The 13,660-nt window shown below is 30.9% G+C and overlaps 6 protein-coding genes and 2 long non-coding RNA genes across 12 annotated transcripts; 3 read left to right on the top strand and 5 right to left on the bottom strand.

Annotated features, from left to right (window-relative positions):
* Positions 1–261: 261 nt before the first annotated feature.
* On the bottom strand, positions 262–816 carry LOC109605527 (bombyxin C-2-like). Its single transcript, XM_049970058.1, has 3 exons — positions 799–816; positions 560–737; positions 262–499 (listed from the first exon to the last, which is right to left on the bottom strand). Exons 1-3 carry the CDS (start codon positions 814–816, stop codon positions 339–341), a joined length of 357 nt encoding a protein of 118 aa, XP_049826015.1. The 3' UTR covers positions 262–338.
* A 2,387-nt stretch (positions 817–3,203) lies between these two features.
* Positions 3,204–3,717, bottom strand: LOC109603604 (uncharacterized). Its single transcript, XR_002191821.2, has 3 exons — positions 3,635–3,717; positions 3,396–3,573; positions 3,204–3,341 (listed from the first exon to the last, which is right to left on the bottom strand). It is a non-coding gene; the product is annotated as an uncharacterized LOC109603604 (long non-coding RNA).
* A 1,848-nt stretch (positions 3,718–5,565) lies between these two features.
* LOC109603603 (uncharacterized) lies at positions 5,566–6,111 on the bottom strand. Its single transcript, XR_002191820.2, has 3 exons — positions 5,998–6,111; positions 5,759–5,936; positions 5,566–5,705 (listed from the first exon to the last, which is right to left on the bottom strand). It is a non-coding gene; the product is annotated as an uncharacterized LOC109603603 (long non-coding RNA).
* A 734-nt stretch (positions 6,112–6,845) lies between these two features.
* Positions 6,846–7,801, top strand: LOC109603602 (insulin). 2 transcript variants are annotated; one of them, XM_020020095.2, is made up of 3 exons: positions 6,846–6,909; positions 7,320–7,485; positions 7,552–7,801. In XM_020020095.2, the coding sequence occupies exons 2-3, from the start codon at positions 7,320–7,322 to the stop codon at positions 7,743–7,745; spliced, it is 360 nt and encodes a 119-aa protein (XP_019875654.1). In that variant the 5' UTR covers positions 6,846–6,909; the 3' UTR covers positions 7,746–7,801. The 2 variants fall into 2 exon arrangements, with proteins under 2 accessions (XP_019875654.1, XP_049826013.1); XM_049970056.1 differs by lacking the exon at positions 6,846–6,909 and having other exon boundaries at positions 6,992–7,485.
* Positions 7,802–8,090: 289 nt separating this feature from the next.
* LOC109603606 (uncharacterized) lies at positions 8,091–8,837 on the top strand. Its single transcript, XM_020020096.2, has 3 exons — positions 8,091–8,185; positions 8,231–8,526; positions 8,575–8,837. Exons 1-3 carry the CDS (start codon positions 8,142–8,144, stop codon positions 8,727–8,729), a joined length of 495 nt encoding a protein of 164 aa, XP_019875655.1. The 5' UTR covers positions 8,091–8,141; the 3' UTR covers positions 8,730–8,837.
* Positions 8,838–9,169: 332 nt separating this feature from the next.
* Positions 9,170–11,303, top strand: LOC109603594 (protein AMN1 homolog). Its single transcript, XM_020020082.2, has 6 exons — positions 9,170–9,435; positions 9,490–9,791; positions 9,843–10,054; positions 10,110–10,278; positions 10,330–10,399; positions 11,163–11,303. Exons 1-6 carry the CDS (start codon positions 9,383–9,385, stop codon positions 11,164–11,166), a joined length of 810 nt encoding a protein of 269 aa, XP_019875641.1. The 5' UTR covers positions 9,170–9,382; the 3' UTR covers positions 11,167–11,303.
* On the bottom strand, positions 10,438–12,595 carry LOC109603595 (clathrin light chain). 4 transcript variants are annotated; one of them, XM_020020083.2, is made up of 8 exons: positions 12,383–12,592; positions 12,076–12,171; positions 11,617–11,655; positions 11,461–11,502; positions 11,223–11,318; positions 11,014–11,125; positions 10,923–10,934; positions 10,438–10,851 (listed from the first exon to the last, which is right to left on the bottom strand). In XM_020020083.2, exons 1-8 carry the CDS (start codon positions 12,516–12,518, stop codon positions 10,668–10,670), a joined length of 717 nt encoding a protein of 238 aa, XP_019875642.1. In that variant the 5' UTR covers positions 12,519–12,592; the 3' UTR covers positions 10,438–10,667. The 4 variants fall into 4 exon arrangements, with proteins under 4 accessions (XP_019875642.1, XP_019875644.1, XP_019875643.1 ...); XM_020020085.2 differs by lacking the exon at positions 11,617–11,655; XM_020020084.2 differs by lacking the exon at positions 10,923–10,934 and having other exon boundaries at positions 12,383–12,589.
* A 127-nt stretch (positions 12,596–12,722) lies between these two features.
* Positions 12,723–13,486, bottom strand: LOC109603601 (uncharacterized). The gene is made up of 3 exons (XM_020020093.2): positions 13,357–13,486; positions 13,002–13,303; positions 12,723–12,953 (listed from the first exon to the last, which is right to left on the bottom strand). Exons 1-3 carry the CDS (start codon positions 13,377–13,379, stop codon positions 12,808–12,810), a joined length of 471 nt encoding a protein of 156 aa, XP_019875652.1. The 5' UTR covers positions 13,380–13,486; the 3' UTR covers positions 12,723–12,807.
* Positions 13,487–13,660: the final 174 nt, after the last annotated feature.

The raw sequence follows: 13,660 nt of genomic DNA, 5'->3' as shown, positions 1-13,660 counted from the left end.
AAGGTGATTGCAATTCACAAAATCTCAGCAGTAAGAGCTCCAGAAACGGAATTTGAGGAATTAAAATATTTCAAACTTTATTTTCGTCGTATAAAAATTATTTCTTATAATCAGAATCTATTGCTGCAAGAACATTCTCTGGATTCACTGATAGTAAGAAAAGAAAAACGGTCAGCAAAGTTTTTGTCAATATATATTTATTTGTTGTGTATCTATTTAAAGTTAATTCTGACATAAATAAAAATTTATTATTATTATTATTGTATCAAAAAGTAAAGGTAAAAGTAGAGAAACATTTTTTTTTCTAATCGTCGTTAAATTTATTCAATGTAAAACATTTATTCGCAATATAAAGACATGTATGCTTCTGTGCATGGTTTGTAGCAACAGTCATGAACTATCCCACGTTTTCCAACCAAAATATCATCTGTGTCATCATAATAATCAATCTGCTTCATATCCCCATCTTCAGGCAGACGATATTTCCAAAACCGTCCGACTAAAAATATTTTATTATTAAAATACCCCCAGCTAATGATTTATTCAATGAATCTCGTACCAGATTTTTTGTTGTATGTTGCATATCGGCCTCCACACACCCTATGCAACTTCAAGGCCAACTCATCACCACAATAATGTCTCTCTCCAGTCTCAGCAAATGGTGGCGAAAATTGTGCACAGGATACGAATGCGAAACATATAGATAAGAAAATAATTAAGCCAGTTTGGTAGTTCATCTGAAAACATAAAAATTGCAAATGTAGGAATTGTAAAGGATAAAACTTGCTTTAATCTTACCTTGAGTGAAAACTGCATCACACTGAAGCAGTGCAGGAACGATTAGATCTTTTATACCTATTGATTGCTAAAATTAACCTCATGCATAACGATTAAGGATAATGTCATGTCTTTGGACGTATTATGGAAGAGACACTCGTTCTTTTGTCGCTGAATTATAATTCAGATATTTTAAACGTAGAGTTATTGACGTATTATTACATTTTGGATCATAAAGATTGATTGATGCACATTTCATCATAGTTTATTGAAATATTTCAAACTTGATTTTTCTTGTATAAACGTAAGAGCAAAAGTAAAGGTAGAAAAACAATTTTAAATCGTCGATAAATTTATTCAATGTAAAATATTTTTTTATCATTTAAATATTATAAATTAAATTAACTAATAAACAAAATTTCCTAGTTTCAAACTACAATTAAATAATATTTGTAATTTAATTATAATTATATTTTTAAATCGCTCAATTTCAATTTTTTATTTATTTATGATATTTTATTATAGTTCATTTTTAAATAACTTTATTTTTAAATTTTTAAACATTTTATTATTATTATTATTATTATTATTATTTTACAGTTCGGCCACGGTTTGGTGATAATTAAAGAAGATATGTGAGTTCAAACACCACCCCCCTCATTATTGAAACACCTACATCCGTGTTGTTTGTCTCAAAATGCAACATTCGGCCTTGTCACCTATTTCCTATAAAAGTTGCTTCCTTAGCTTGCTCTATCTTACTCAGAATCTGGTACAGAGATCACAGCAACGTAAGAGCTTTCTGTACTTGTCTTTATTTAAAAATATAATTTTTAGTGTGATTTTATTAATTTACTACAGTGCTTATTAATTTATTTCTTGCACTGCATAAAATTTCAATTCGTCTTTGTTTCTGTCGAGCATCAAAAAGAAAGAATTCGTAATAATTTTAATAAATTAATAATAAAAATTTTCAGATGTACAAATTTCTCGTTATGTTTTGTTGCCTGTATTTGATTGTCGTGGATACCTTATCTGTTGACGAAATGGACAGACCTATCCAGCTTTGCGGCGAAAAATTGGCGGAGGCGGTCAGAATTATTTGCCGTGGAAAATACCACTTCGAATATTCAAGAGAAAAAAGAAATTGTAAGTATTTTTGTTTACGATTTTATTACGCTCAAATTATGAATATTTTTATATGATTTAGATTTATTAAATACAAAATATAATGATGGGGTCGAGAACATGATAGGCTGGGGGATGTCTTATCCGCTCCTGACTGAAGAATCGGCAAAGAATTTCGTCCCGATAAAAGGCAGACGCGGAATCGTGGACGAATGCTGCAAGAAACCTTGCACCCGCAGACACCTCAGACTATATTGCGCTGATTGATACTATTTTTTATTTTATTGAATTGTAAACTTATCATATATTGAATTTTGCCGTAATAAAATAATATATGTAAATGTAAATGCCCAATGGAAAATAAAAATACCCCAAATATTTTTGATTCTTTCTTAAAATGAGTTAAATCCGATGTTTACAACAATTTTATAGCTTCTCACAGAAGCTATGCAAGAACAATTAGGTCTTTTATACCGATTTTAACCTCATGCATTTCGATATCATGTCTTTGAACGTTTCTGAAACATTTGAAAACATTTCTTCTTTTGTCGCTGACATATAATTAAATTATACTTCAAATATTATGTATGAAAATATTTCAAACTTTATTTTTCTTATATAAAAAATATACTTAACGGTAAAGTCAAGGGTAAAAATAAAAATACAAATTTTAAATCGTCGATAAATTTATTCAGTGTAAAAAACATGGACAGTCCCACATTTTCTAACCGAAATATTATTAGTATCATCATCAAAAAAACTACTTTATTTCTTTATTTTCTTGCTAGCGATGTTTCATAAATTGTCCGACTAAAAATGTGTTTTATTATTAAAAATACTGCACCTATTGATTTAAAATGCTATCTGGTTTTTGTTGTTACATTTACATACTTGATACATTATCAAGGCCTAGTCGTCGCCATATAATGTCTCCTTCTCATCAGTCGGTGAAAAATGAGCACAAAAGATGAATGCAAAACAAATATAGTAGATAAGAAAAGGATTATGCCAATCTGAGATTTCATAATTATAATTATAGTACATGGGTTCCAAATATTTTTCCTAATTACGATATAAATTCTGCAATTTAATCCTTCTTAAACTCAGAAATATGTACATAACACAGAATCTCAGAAGTAAGAGTTTTATAAATAATATTTGAGGAAATTTTTTATTTTTCTTCTATAAATATACATAAAAATGTTTAAAGAGGCAAGGTTAAGGATAAAAATAGGCAATATCTAATCGTCAATAAATTTATTCTGTATAAAAAACTCATTCACAGTATAATCTCATATATTCTATAGTGCATGGTTTGTAGCAGCAGTCGTTAACAATTTGACGTTTCCTAACCGAAATATCATTTGTGCCATCATCATATTCAATCTGCTTCATTTCTTCTTCTTCAGGCAGGCCATATTTCCACAATTGTCCGACTAAAAAAGTATTTTATTATTAAAAATCCTACAACTATTGATCTAATGTCACACCTGATTTTTTATGGTAACTTGCATAACGGCCTCTACACACCAGATACATCATCGAACTTAAGGCGTCACCACAATAATGTCTCGCTTCCTTCTCATTAGATGGTGGCAATAAGTTGATACAGAAAGCAAAAGAAAAACAAATAGATAAGAAAAGGACTAAACTAGTTTGGTATTTCATCTGAAAATATGAACAATGCAAATGTAGTAACTGTAAAGGATAAAACTTACTTTAGTCTTACCTTGAGTGAAAACTGAATCACACTGAAGCTCTGGAGCAACGTTGGGTCTTTTATACCGATTGGTTACTAAAATTAACCTCATACATAACGATTAAGGAGAATGTCATGTCTTTGGATGTATTAAGGAAGAGACACTTGTTCTTTTGTCACTGACTTACAATTAAATTATAATTATGATTATATGAACTAATTACAATAAACTTGAATATATTAAACGTTTTTGTCGTAGTTAACTTGTTACATCTTGATTCATACAGATTGATTGATGCACATATCATCCCCTTGAAGCTTTAATTTATTAAGGTGCCCTAATTAATTTTGTCTAAGACACCTTAATGAAATTTATGGAAATTTGTCAACACGACAACCACAATTCCATCACTATTTCCATGACAGCATTTAAATATTATATATTACTAAGATTCAAAGCACACATAAATAATATTTGTGGTTTAATTATAATTATATTTTTTAAATTGCTCTATTTCAATATTTTATAATATTTATTTATGATATTTTATTACAGTTAATTTTTGAATAACATTATTTTTAAATTTTTAAACATTTTATTATTATTATTTTATAGTTCGGCCCTGACGGTCTGAAGATAATTAAATTAGACATGTGAATTCAAAAAACACAACACCCCCACATTATTGAAACACCTACATCAGTGTTGTTTGTCTCAATGTGCAACGTTGGGCCCTGTAACTTATTTCCTACCCCCTTAACTTGCTTGATCTTACTTGTTCAGAGTCTGGTACAGAGATCACAGCAACGTATGAGCTTACTGTACTTGCCTTTATTTAAAAATGCCATTTTCAGATGTTTTTGATTTTATTAATTTACTACGTTGTTTATTAATTTACTGTTCAATAATTCACTTTATTCTGTCATTTTGGGAGATATTTAATTATTATAATAATTCTAAGAAAACACAACATAATGCGTTTTTTATTAATTTATTTCTTGCACTGTAAAATACCAATTGGTCTTTATTTCAATCGAGCATCAGACAGACAAAAGCAGCTTTCCTCTGTTAGGTTCATCAGAAATAATATTTTAAAGAAGGAAAGAATACATAATAATCTATATAATTGTATAAACATTTTAAACATTCACTTATTTCAAACAATAAGACATTGTATATAATATAACATTATAATTAAAGAATAATATAACCAACCATATTTATTATTATAAAAGACCGTGCAACAACTGCTCCTATTTCTCATGTTTGTAACTATAAAAGATTTTTAATAACATTATTGTTTTATATAACCTTTAAAATCCAATTGATTAAAATAATTAGTATATTTTTTATATTTTTAGTGAAACATTAATTACTCATTTTACAAAATACTAATATTATTTCAACAATACGATGTTTTCAATCATTTTTACAGTTCTCATTGAAGCTGTGCAGGAATAATCCCACATTTTCCAACCGAAATGTTATTTGTGTTATCATCAAAATAAACTGGTTTTTCTTCATTTTCTAGCAGGCGATATTTCCAAAAATTATCCGACTAAAAATAATTTTTATTATTAAAAATCCTGCAGTTATTATACCAGATACATTATCGAGGCCAAGATGTCCCATATAATGTCTCCTTCTCATCAGGTGGTGAAAAATGAGCACAAAACATAAATGTAAAACAAATAGATAAGAAAAGGACTATGCCAGTCCAAACGTTCATCTGAAATTATAAAAATTCCAATTATAAAACATGGGTTCCAAATATTTTTCCAAATTACGATATAAATTCACATAAATTCACATAACTCTATAAACGGTATTTAAGGAATTAAACTTGATTTTTCTTATATAAAAATTATATCAAAAGGGTAGGGTAAGGGTAAAAGTAGGCAATTTATAATCGTCAATAAATTTATTCATTATAAAAAACTTATTCACAATATAATCTCATGTATTCTATTGTGCATGGTTTGTAGCAGCAGTCTTGAACAATTTGACGTTTCCTAACCGAAATATCATTTGGGCCATCATCATATTCAATCTGCTTCATTTCTTCTTCTTCAGGCAGGCCATATTTCCACAATTGTCCGACTAAAAAGTATTTTATTATTAATAATCCTACAACTATTGATCTAATATCACACCTGATTTTTTATGGTAACTTGCATATCGGCCTCTACACACCAGATACATCATCGAACTTAAGGCGTCACCACAATAATGTCTCGCCTCCTTTTCATCAGACGGTGGCGATAAGTGGATACAAAAAGCAAATGAAAAACAAATAGACAAGAATAGGATTAAACTAGTTTGGTATTTCATCTGAAAATATAAAAATTGCAAATGTAATAATAGTAAAGTGTAAAACTTGCTTTAGTCTTACCTTGAGTGAAAATTGTATCACACTGATGCTCTGGAGGAACGATTGGATCTTTTATACCGATTGATTACTAAAATTAACCTCATACATAACGATTAAGGTTAATGTCATGTCTTTGGATGTATTATGGAAGAGACACTTGTTCCTTCGTCACAATTAAATTATAATCATGATTATATGATCCAACTACAATAAACTCAAACATTTTAAATGCAGAGTTTTTGTCGTAATTAATTTGTTACATCTTGTATCATAAAGATTGACTGATGCAACATGAAGTTTTAGTTTATTAAGGTGTCCTGATTAATTTCGTCTAAGATTCCATAATGAAATTTATGGAAATTTGTTCACACGACAACGACAATTCCATCACTATTTCCAGGACAGCATTTAAATATTATAAATTACTAATAAACAAACGTTTTAATTTTCAAATTATAATTAAACAATATTTGTAGTTTAATTTTAATTATATTTTATTGTATAACTTTTTATAACATTTATTTGTGATATTTTATTATAGTTAATTTATATTTACAAAGTGTGTCTATTAATATTAAAGTTTCTCTCGTAAAATTTTAAATACTTTATTTAAGATATTGAATTCTGTTAAAAATTTAAAATTTATGTGAGTTCTGTCTTTTTAATTTACAATTTTTCTCATAATTGTTATTTATATTCTATGAAAATGTATGATAGTCAGATGAATAGTTTAAGTTCGGCCCTGACGGCTTGATGATAATTAAACTAGACGTGTGAATTCAAAAAACACCCCCTACATTATTCAAACACCTACATCCGTGTTGTTTGTCTCAAGGTGCAAAAATCGACCTGGTAACTGATTTCATATAAAAGTTACCCCCTTAACTTGTTCGATATCACTTGTTCACGGGCTCGTACAGAGATCACTATAAGGTAAGGGCTTTGTCTTTAAAAATACCATTTTGATGTTCAACTGTTTATTAATTTACTACATTTGTATGTTTGGGGTTTATTCGTCTATTTTTAAATAATTCAGATTATTCTAGCAGTTTTTGCCTCATTTCAGGTGGTATCTAATTATTATAACAATTCTAGGAAGACAAATAAATGCGTTGTTTATTAATTTATTTCTTGCACTGTATAAATTTCCAATTCGTCTTTTTTTTTTCAACCGAACATCGGACAAACAACAACAACTTTCCTCTACTAGATTCATCAAAAGCAACATTTTAAAGAAAGAAAGTATTCAGAATAATTTGTATAATTGTATACAACAGCATTTTAAACATTCACTTATTACTAAAATAATGAGACATTGTTTAAAGAAGGTCGTGGATTTTCAGATGTACAAAATTCTCGTTGTGTTCTGTTGCGTGTATTTGATGGTCGTGGATGCCTCACCCTATTACAAAATGGACAAACGGAAGCAACTTTGCGGCGAAAAATTGGGGAAGGCACTCAGTCTCATTTGCGAAGGAATGTACTACAATCCCAAAGCGAAAAAAAACTGTAAGTATTTTTGTTTATGATTTTATATACGCAGTGGAATATTTGGATGATTTTTGTATTATCTAGATATAGACGATTTGTTGAATCCAGAATATAATGATGGGGTCGAGGACATGATGGGCTGGGAAATGTCTTATCCGTTCCTGACCGAAGAATCGGCAAGGAACTTCGTCCCGATAAAAGGCAGACGTGGAATTGTGGACGAATGCTGCTACAAATCTTGCAGCACGGAACACCTCAAACTATACTGCGCTGCTTGATATTTTTTGTTTTATAGAATTTTAACGTTATCATGAATTTTGCCATAATAAAATGATTTACATAAAATATATTTCTTGCCTTATTTATTTATACCTACTATTTAGAATTTACTTAGCATTGTTCCGTTTATATGATTATTACGAATATAATATTATAATTTAAGAATAATCTAATCAAAAGATTTATTATTATCAAGATACGTGTAACAATATCTTTCATTTCTCATTCTTGTGTCTTTTAAATTATCTTATTAACTTTATTGTGTTATGTATTTTTTAAAATTCCTATGATTTACAAATTACTAATATCCTTTTACCATAACAATTAAATATTATTCATTTGTTATTCTGTCAAATTAAAACAGAAAATTATCAATTAACTTTAAAGAGTTGTCAATGCACAGAGAGCTCGAAAATAATTGCCCCACATTGTTGCAAAGGTAAGCCTTAAATCTGAACATCCCAATCCTATTGTAACATTTCAGTTGCATCGATCGAGTGGCACGTTACATTGAGAGCTATCCAAAGGATGACATTGAAACTTTACCTGCCTTCATCAAAGACGATCTCCTGTCAGCAATCACACGCTCAAACTGTATCAACGTAATAGATTTAAACTACCTTCCATTATTGTTTCACAAGAGGACACTAATTGTAAACTTGAAGAGACTCCACAAAGAAAATGTACCTAAAATCACCGACCCCATAATCATGCAAATAGCAAACTGTTCCGAGTTAAGGGAGCTGCACTTTCCACCCGGCGTGAAGTGCAGCCGTAAAGGTCGGTGGGTTAAGTTACATGCACCGGTAATTAGTAATTGTGTTTTAGTGTTGTTGACGTTGTTCGGATGCGTCCCCAAGCTGGAGAAACTATGTATGACATGTTGCTCCGCCGTAAATGAGGAAGTCGAAGAACAATTATACATGAATTGTCCGAAATTAACATACTTCAACAAGGACCCCAGCGTTTTTGATCTCCTCTAATTGGTCAATTGAAAATGTTTAATAAAATATGCAAAAAATTTTTAACGATTTTTAAAAATCAAACGAAATTATAGTAATTTATATTTATAATTATATATTGTACATATATTTAATGTTTCAAAATTTAGTAGCAAATAAGTTTTGAGTAACATTTTTTTTATTAAAAAAGTATATATAAAATGTTAAAATTATAAATCATAATAAAAAAATATAAATTATATTAAAAATATATTAATTTTTTAATACGGTCTTTTATTCTCGATATGCGCGATATCTTTTAGGTAATGTGTTTACTATACATCACTCATCACAGATTCCTGTAATCAAATTTTAAAATTTGCCAAAATCAATTACATATTATGTATTAAGTTCACATATAATCCAATAGATGTCGTACACATTGACAACAAAAATTGATACCTAATAAACAACAAAATATTGTTGTTAATAAATTAAAATTATCAATGTCATACATATTTTTTTTTGTGTAATGTCTGAAACAAAACGAGCATAAATCCTCCGAACGTCCCCAACGAGTGTCTAGAACACTGTCATTGCACCTGACAAACCTGTTTGTTTGTATTCGCACAGCTGATCAGCGAACAACAACAAACAAACAAGAATTGATTTAATCGCCCCCGATCCCACCAAACATGTCGAACAGAAGATCAGGACGAAAAGCTTGCTGCCTGTCTTTAATCCAAGGGTAATTAAATTCGCATAAACTAAAACGTAATAACATAATGACATTGATTTCCAGCTGTGTAGATGAAGTGGCCACCAACATAGAAAAATACCCCAAAGAGGACATAATATGTATGCCGCCCTCTTTGAAAGATAAACTGTTGGTCAGAATCACCCACTCACACACATTGACTAATACATTGAATCTGGAGTATTGTTTGCCACTGCTTTTTCACAGCAGGACCAGAGTGATAAGTTTAAGGAATGTAAGGACGGCCAACATACAGAAAGTGTCTGAAGAACTGGTAAATGAAATTGGAAAGTGCCAAGAGTTGAGGGTCTTGATGTTTCCTGCACACGTCCGGTGTTCTCCTAAAGGTACTGTCACTTTTCTTCATAGTGGATTTGTCTATAACTGTTGTTTTGTAGTTTTGAAGGCCTTGTTTATAAAACTGCCCAAGTTGGAGCAACTATTCATGACATATTGTTCTACAATAAATGATGAGGTGATTCAAGTGTTGTCATACAGTTGCCCCAAGTTGAGATATTGCAATTTGACTGGCAGCAAGGTGGACAATCCAGGAATGATGTCTCTGGGAAGACTGACTGATTTAGTTTGCATTGCTGTGTCAGAGACTCCGGTCAGTAATATTATTTTTATAATTTAATTTAATAATTAATGGGTGATTATTCCAGATTGGGCATGAAGGAATATCGGCCCTGGTTGAAGGACCAAGTGGCAAAAATTTAAAGGAGTTAAAAATTGATAACTGCGTGAATGTGACTGAAGCAACTTTAAGAAAAATTGTTGAGTGTTGCCCAGATATGGAAATACTGATTTTCTATAACTGCGACAGATCAATTAGTAAATATTGACCAATTTGTAACTGTAAATGTTTAAAATTACATGTTTTAGGTGAGATGATGTTCACACCACAGGAGAACCAGCTCAAAAATCTCAAGCAGCTTTCATGGACTATAAATTGGTATGTCAGTTACTTTAGGTTTGATAAAAACTATCATAAACGTATAACTAAATATTTATTTCTTAGTCTACATCTTGGTACAATCATATACATCAGTTAGCAAAATCGATACGAAAAAAACCTTAAATATTGTCTTAATAGAAATCAAACCGCGATGGTATAACAAAGAAAAACGAGATAATAGCAATAATACATGTATAATTATTCAGTATAATTAGTTATATAATCTTGAACTAATCATGTTGGCTCCCAGACAATTCGGACAGGGTTAGGCGGAATTTTTGATCGGAACCGGAGTCTGTTTCATCTGCAGTATGATGCTGCGCATGCGAGACACGTCTTTGCTACCCTGCTTTGCTTTCGGATTGAAGTCGCACAGTTTCGCGATCCTTTCCCATTCGGTTCCGGGGGCAATCGCATCGTCCTCCGCCACAAACTGTTTCTCCGCATTCCTAAACAATATTTAAAGGTTTTAAGTAGTAATTCGATAATGTTGATTAATTAGTTTAATTACAAAACTTACTTTGCTGCGTCCCTTTTTGTTTAAGCAAGCACAAACAGAAACACAAGCTTTACAGTAAAAGATAATTGAAAAGATAAATCGAAAAGGTTACCTATTGGCTGCTTTCGTTTTTTCTATCGTCTCCTCGTGATTCTTGTACCAATCCTCCAGTTCTTTCTTGGCAATCTCCCTCAATTCCTGTTTCTTTTTCTCTTCTTCCTTGTCTGCACAATTATTAAAGTATTATTTTTTAATTTTCAGGTAGCATAAGGGATTAAAACGTGACAGAAAAATTAACGTGTGCAATGATATTAATTATACCTTTCTCCTCGAGACGTTTGATCTGTTCCTCGCGCCACTTTCTGATCTTCTCAGGCTCTTCGCGGGGCTCCGACCTTGTCGGGGGCGAAGGGGTGGCTAAAATATACATTTATATTTATTTTTTTTAATCAGTTGATGTATGCTGGTTATTTTATACATTTACTTATTTGACTTATTATTATAGTTATTGTATATTTTTAATATATAATATAGAATTTTTGACTGTGTGATTTCTTACCTCTATCATAGAAATCTTGGTTGTCTATGTTCAGCTGGTTATCTACAAAAATATACACATGCTCATACAAAAGCTACACTTTTACACACTTTGCTAAATAAATAAACTAAATAATTGGAAAATAAGGACAAACACATTTCACACAAAATGGCTTACCCATAAATGGATTATCATTATCCGAAAGAAAAAAATTATCTAGTAAAGAAAAGAAATAAATTAATCTCTATAATCATGCATTCATTTCTAAATAAACTTTAAACATTGTATATATTCAATAAATTTATTATTTATTATTCTTTAAAATAAACTAATGAAAAGTCTGACCTCAATATGTAAAATGCGACTATTGAACAAATGGATTTAATAAATAATAACAGCATGCTCAATAATATTACACATCATAAAACTATTATATTTCAATCAGTTCAACACTAAATAATAAAATACTAAACAACAGATAGGACACAAATATTAAATTCTACAGATATAATATGTTGTGTGTTGAGTTTTTGTAGCAAATCACGTAAAATTTTGCCTAAAACCTCCTATAAAACCACACTACTTCATCTCTAATTCAATATGTTTGAAATACCACAAAAATAAACTAAAACATACCATCAACCTGTTCATTCTTAACTTGTTCTGCTTGTTCTTGTTCAATGTTCTCAACCATTTCGAAACTGCTTGCCGAATTAGTGTTTGCAGGTTCATCTACAGATCAATCACAAATTAAACAACATCAACCCATTGAAAGACCCATGGGAACAAAATATATACTCGAGTACGCATCCGTTACGTTGTGTATTTAATGTTTATGTTGCAACAGAAACACTTAAAGCACAACCATGCACAAATATATACTTGTTTCCATGCAACTCGGTAAATTTATGGGGGGCAAATACGCCCCTAAATTGGAACGTACCTCCGTTCAGAACTGGGGCGAATGTGGCGGCCGGTTTGACCTCGTCCTCCAGTCCGGCCAGTTCGTCCTGTTCGCGGGCCAGGAACTCCGCCGCCGGGTCGACGTTCTGGTCGAAATTGTCACCGAAACCGGACATTTTAGCACAATAATTGGGACGTTTTGAAACTGACAGCACGGATGACAAACACTTGTATGTGGCAGGAAAACGATCGATAGGGCGAAACAGGACCCTATAGGTGGTTGCGGTGTACCCGGCATAGATGGCGACACCACATAATCGAAAGCAAATGGGGCCACAAAAATAAATAATATTTATTATAATTAAATGAAATAAAACAACTGTAATGTTATAGTATAATTAATAACAAAACACCATAACAGTAATAAAGGTATGAATTAATGACAGTATTATAGCACGACTTGTATTAAATAAATAATATTTCTCCGGGTTTTATTCGGAGTTTGGGGCAATTACGCCACAAAACTTTTAATACATCGTGCGTAACACCGTCGCAATGTTTCATCTCAAGCCGCTCCAAATTAGGCAACTTCACAAAACAATTTACTAGGGCTAAAACACAGTTGAATTATTTCTGACAATAGAGTAATAAACTCGAACCTTTAGGAGAGCATTTCATGTAATCTGGAAGTATGAGAACCATTAACTCGGGACATTTATACAATTGATTAATAAGATCTTCCGAGAGTTTGTGCAGGTTCTTTTTATACAAAAACGGAATTGATAAAATTCTGGTTCTGTTGTGAAGCAGTAATGGAAGGCAAAGGTTCAAGTTTAATTTGTTTGTCAGAGTCGGAGACCTCGTAATCGTTAACAGCAGCTTGTCTTTTATGTTAACTGGCAAAAATTCAATGTCTTCGTCGGGGTAAATATGGATGTTAGACGCCACTTGTAACAAAGCGCTGAAATTTAAAACGCATTTATTTTAACATTATGGCTTAACATATTTCATTACCTTTCGAACAGTGTTGGGCACATTTTGAATAATTTATTATTTTGTGTATGAAACTGGAATTTTTAATTCATTTGAAATTGATCTTTAAAAATCAAAATATCAGTGTTACCAATCTTTAAAAAGAAAAAATCATTTAAGAAATTCCCTTCATTTTCCAATGTTTACCAAAAGAGGGCGCTGCCACGCAAAGGGATTCTACAGTAAAAATGATTTTAGTTGAGTATATGCTTTAAAGATTGCGTAAATAAAACAATGAATTAAAAAAATAAATTATTTCACTTAAAATAATATATTTTTCTCTCAT

This window comes from Aethina tumida, chromosome 7 (assembly GCF_024364675.1).
Source record: "Aethina tumida isolate Nest 87 chromosome 7, icAetTumi1.1, whole genome shotgun sequence".
Taxonomy (NCBI): domain Eukaryota; kingdom Metazoa; phylum Arthropoda; class Insecta; order Coleoptera; family Nitidulidae; genus Aethina; species Aethina tumida.
This window is presented reverse-complemented; position numbering and strand designations above follow the sequence as displayed.

Excerpts from the sequence above, each read along its gene's own strand:
- LOC109605527 (XM_049970058.1), bottom strand. Across the intron at positions 500-559 it reads AACATACAACAAAAAATCTG|TCGGACGGTTTTGGAAATAT; the intron begins GTACGAGATTCA and ends AAATATTTTTAG.
- LOC109603602 (XM_049970056.1), top strand. The coding sequence starts at position 7,284 with ATGAGACATTGTTTAAAGAAGGTCGTGGATTTTCAGATGTACAAAATT. Across the intron at positions 7,486-7,551 it reads TCCCAAAGCGAAAAAAAACT|ATATAGACGATTTGTTGAAT; the intron begins GTAAGTATTTTT and ends TGTATTATCTAG.
- LOC109603606 (XM_020020096.2), top strand. The coding sequence starts at position 8,142 with ATGCACAGAGAGCTCGAAAATAATTGCCCCACATTGTTGCAAAG. Across the intron at positions 8,186-8,230 it reads TGCCCCACATTGTTGCAAAG|TTGCATCGATCGAGTGGCAC; the intron begins GTAAGCCTTAAA and ends GTAACATTTCAG. Across the intron at positions 8,527-8,574 it reads CGTGAAGTGCAGCCGTAAAG|TGTTGTTGACGTTGTTCGGA; the intron begins GTCGGTGGGTTA and ends ATTGTGTTTTAG.
- LOC109603594 (XM_020020082.2), top strand. The coding sequence starts at position 9,383 with ATGTCGAACAGAAGATCAGGACGAAAAGCTTGCTGCCTGTCTTTAATC. Across the intron at positions 9,436-9,489 it reads TGCCTGTCTTTAATCCAAGG|CTGTGTAGATGAAGTGGCCA; the intron begins GTAATTAAATTC and ends ATTGATTTCCAG. Across the intron at positions 10,055-10,109 it reads TTGCTGTGTCAGAGACTCCG|ATTGGGCATGAAGGAATATC; the intron begins GTCAGTAATATT and ends TGATTATTCCAG.
- LOC109603595 (XM_020020083.2), bottom strand. The coding sequence starts at position 12,518 with ATGTCCGGTTTCGGTGACAATTTCGACCAGAACGTCGACCCGGCGGCG. Across the intron at positions 12,172-12,382 it reads CGCCCCAGTTCTGAACGGAG|ATGAACCTGCAAACACTAAT; the intron begins GTACGTTCCAAT and ends ATTGATCTGTAG. Across the intron at positions 11,656-12,075 it reads TAAGAATGAACAGGTTGATG|ATAATTTTTTTCTTTCGGAT; the intron begins GTATGTTTTAGT and ends TTTCTTTACTAG.
- LOC109603601 (XM_020020093.2), bottom strand. The coding sequence starts at position 13,379 with ATGTGCCCAACACTGTTCGAAAG. Across the intron at positions 13,304-13,356 it reads TGCCCAACACTGTTCGAAAG|CGCTTTGTTACAAGTGGCGT; the intron begins GTAATGAAATAT and ends TTTAAATTTCAG. Across the intron at positions 12,954-13,001 it reads CATGAAATGCTCTCCTAAAG|CCCTAGTAAATTGTTTTGTG; the intron begins GTTCGAGTTTAT and ends ACTGTGTTTTAG.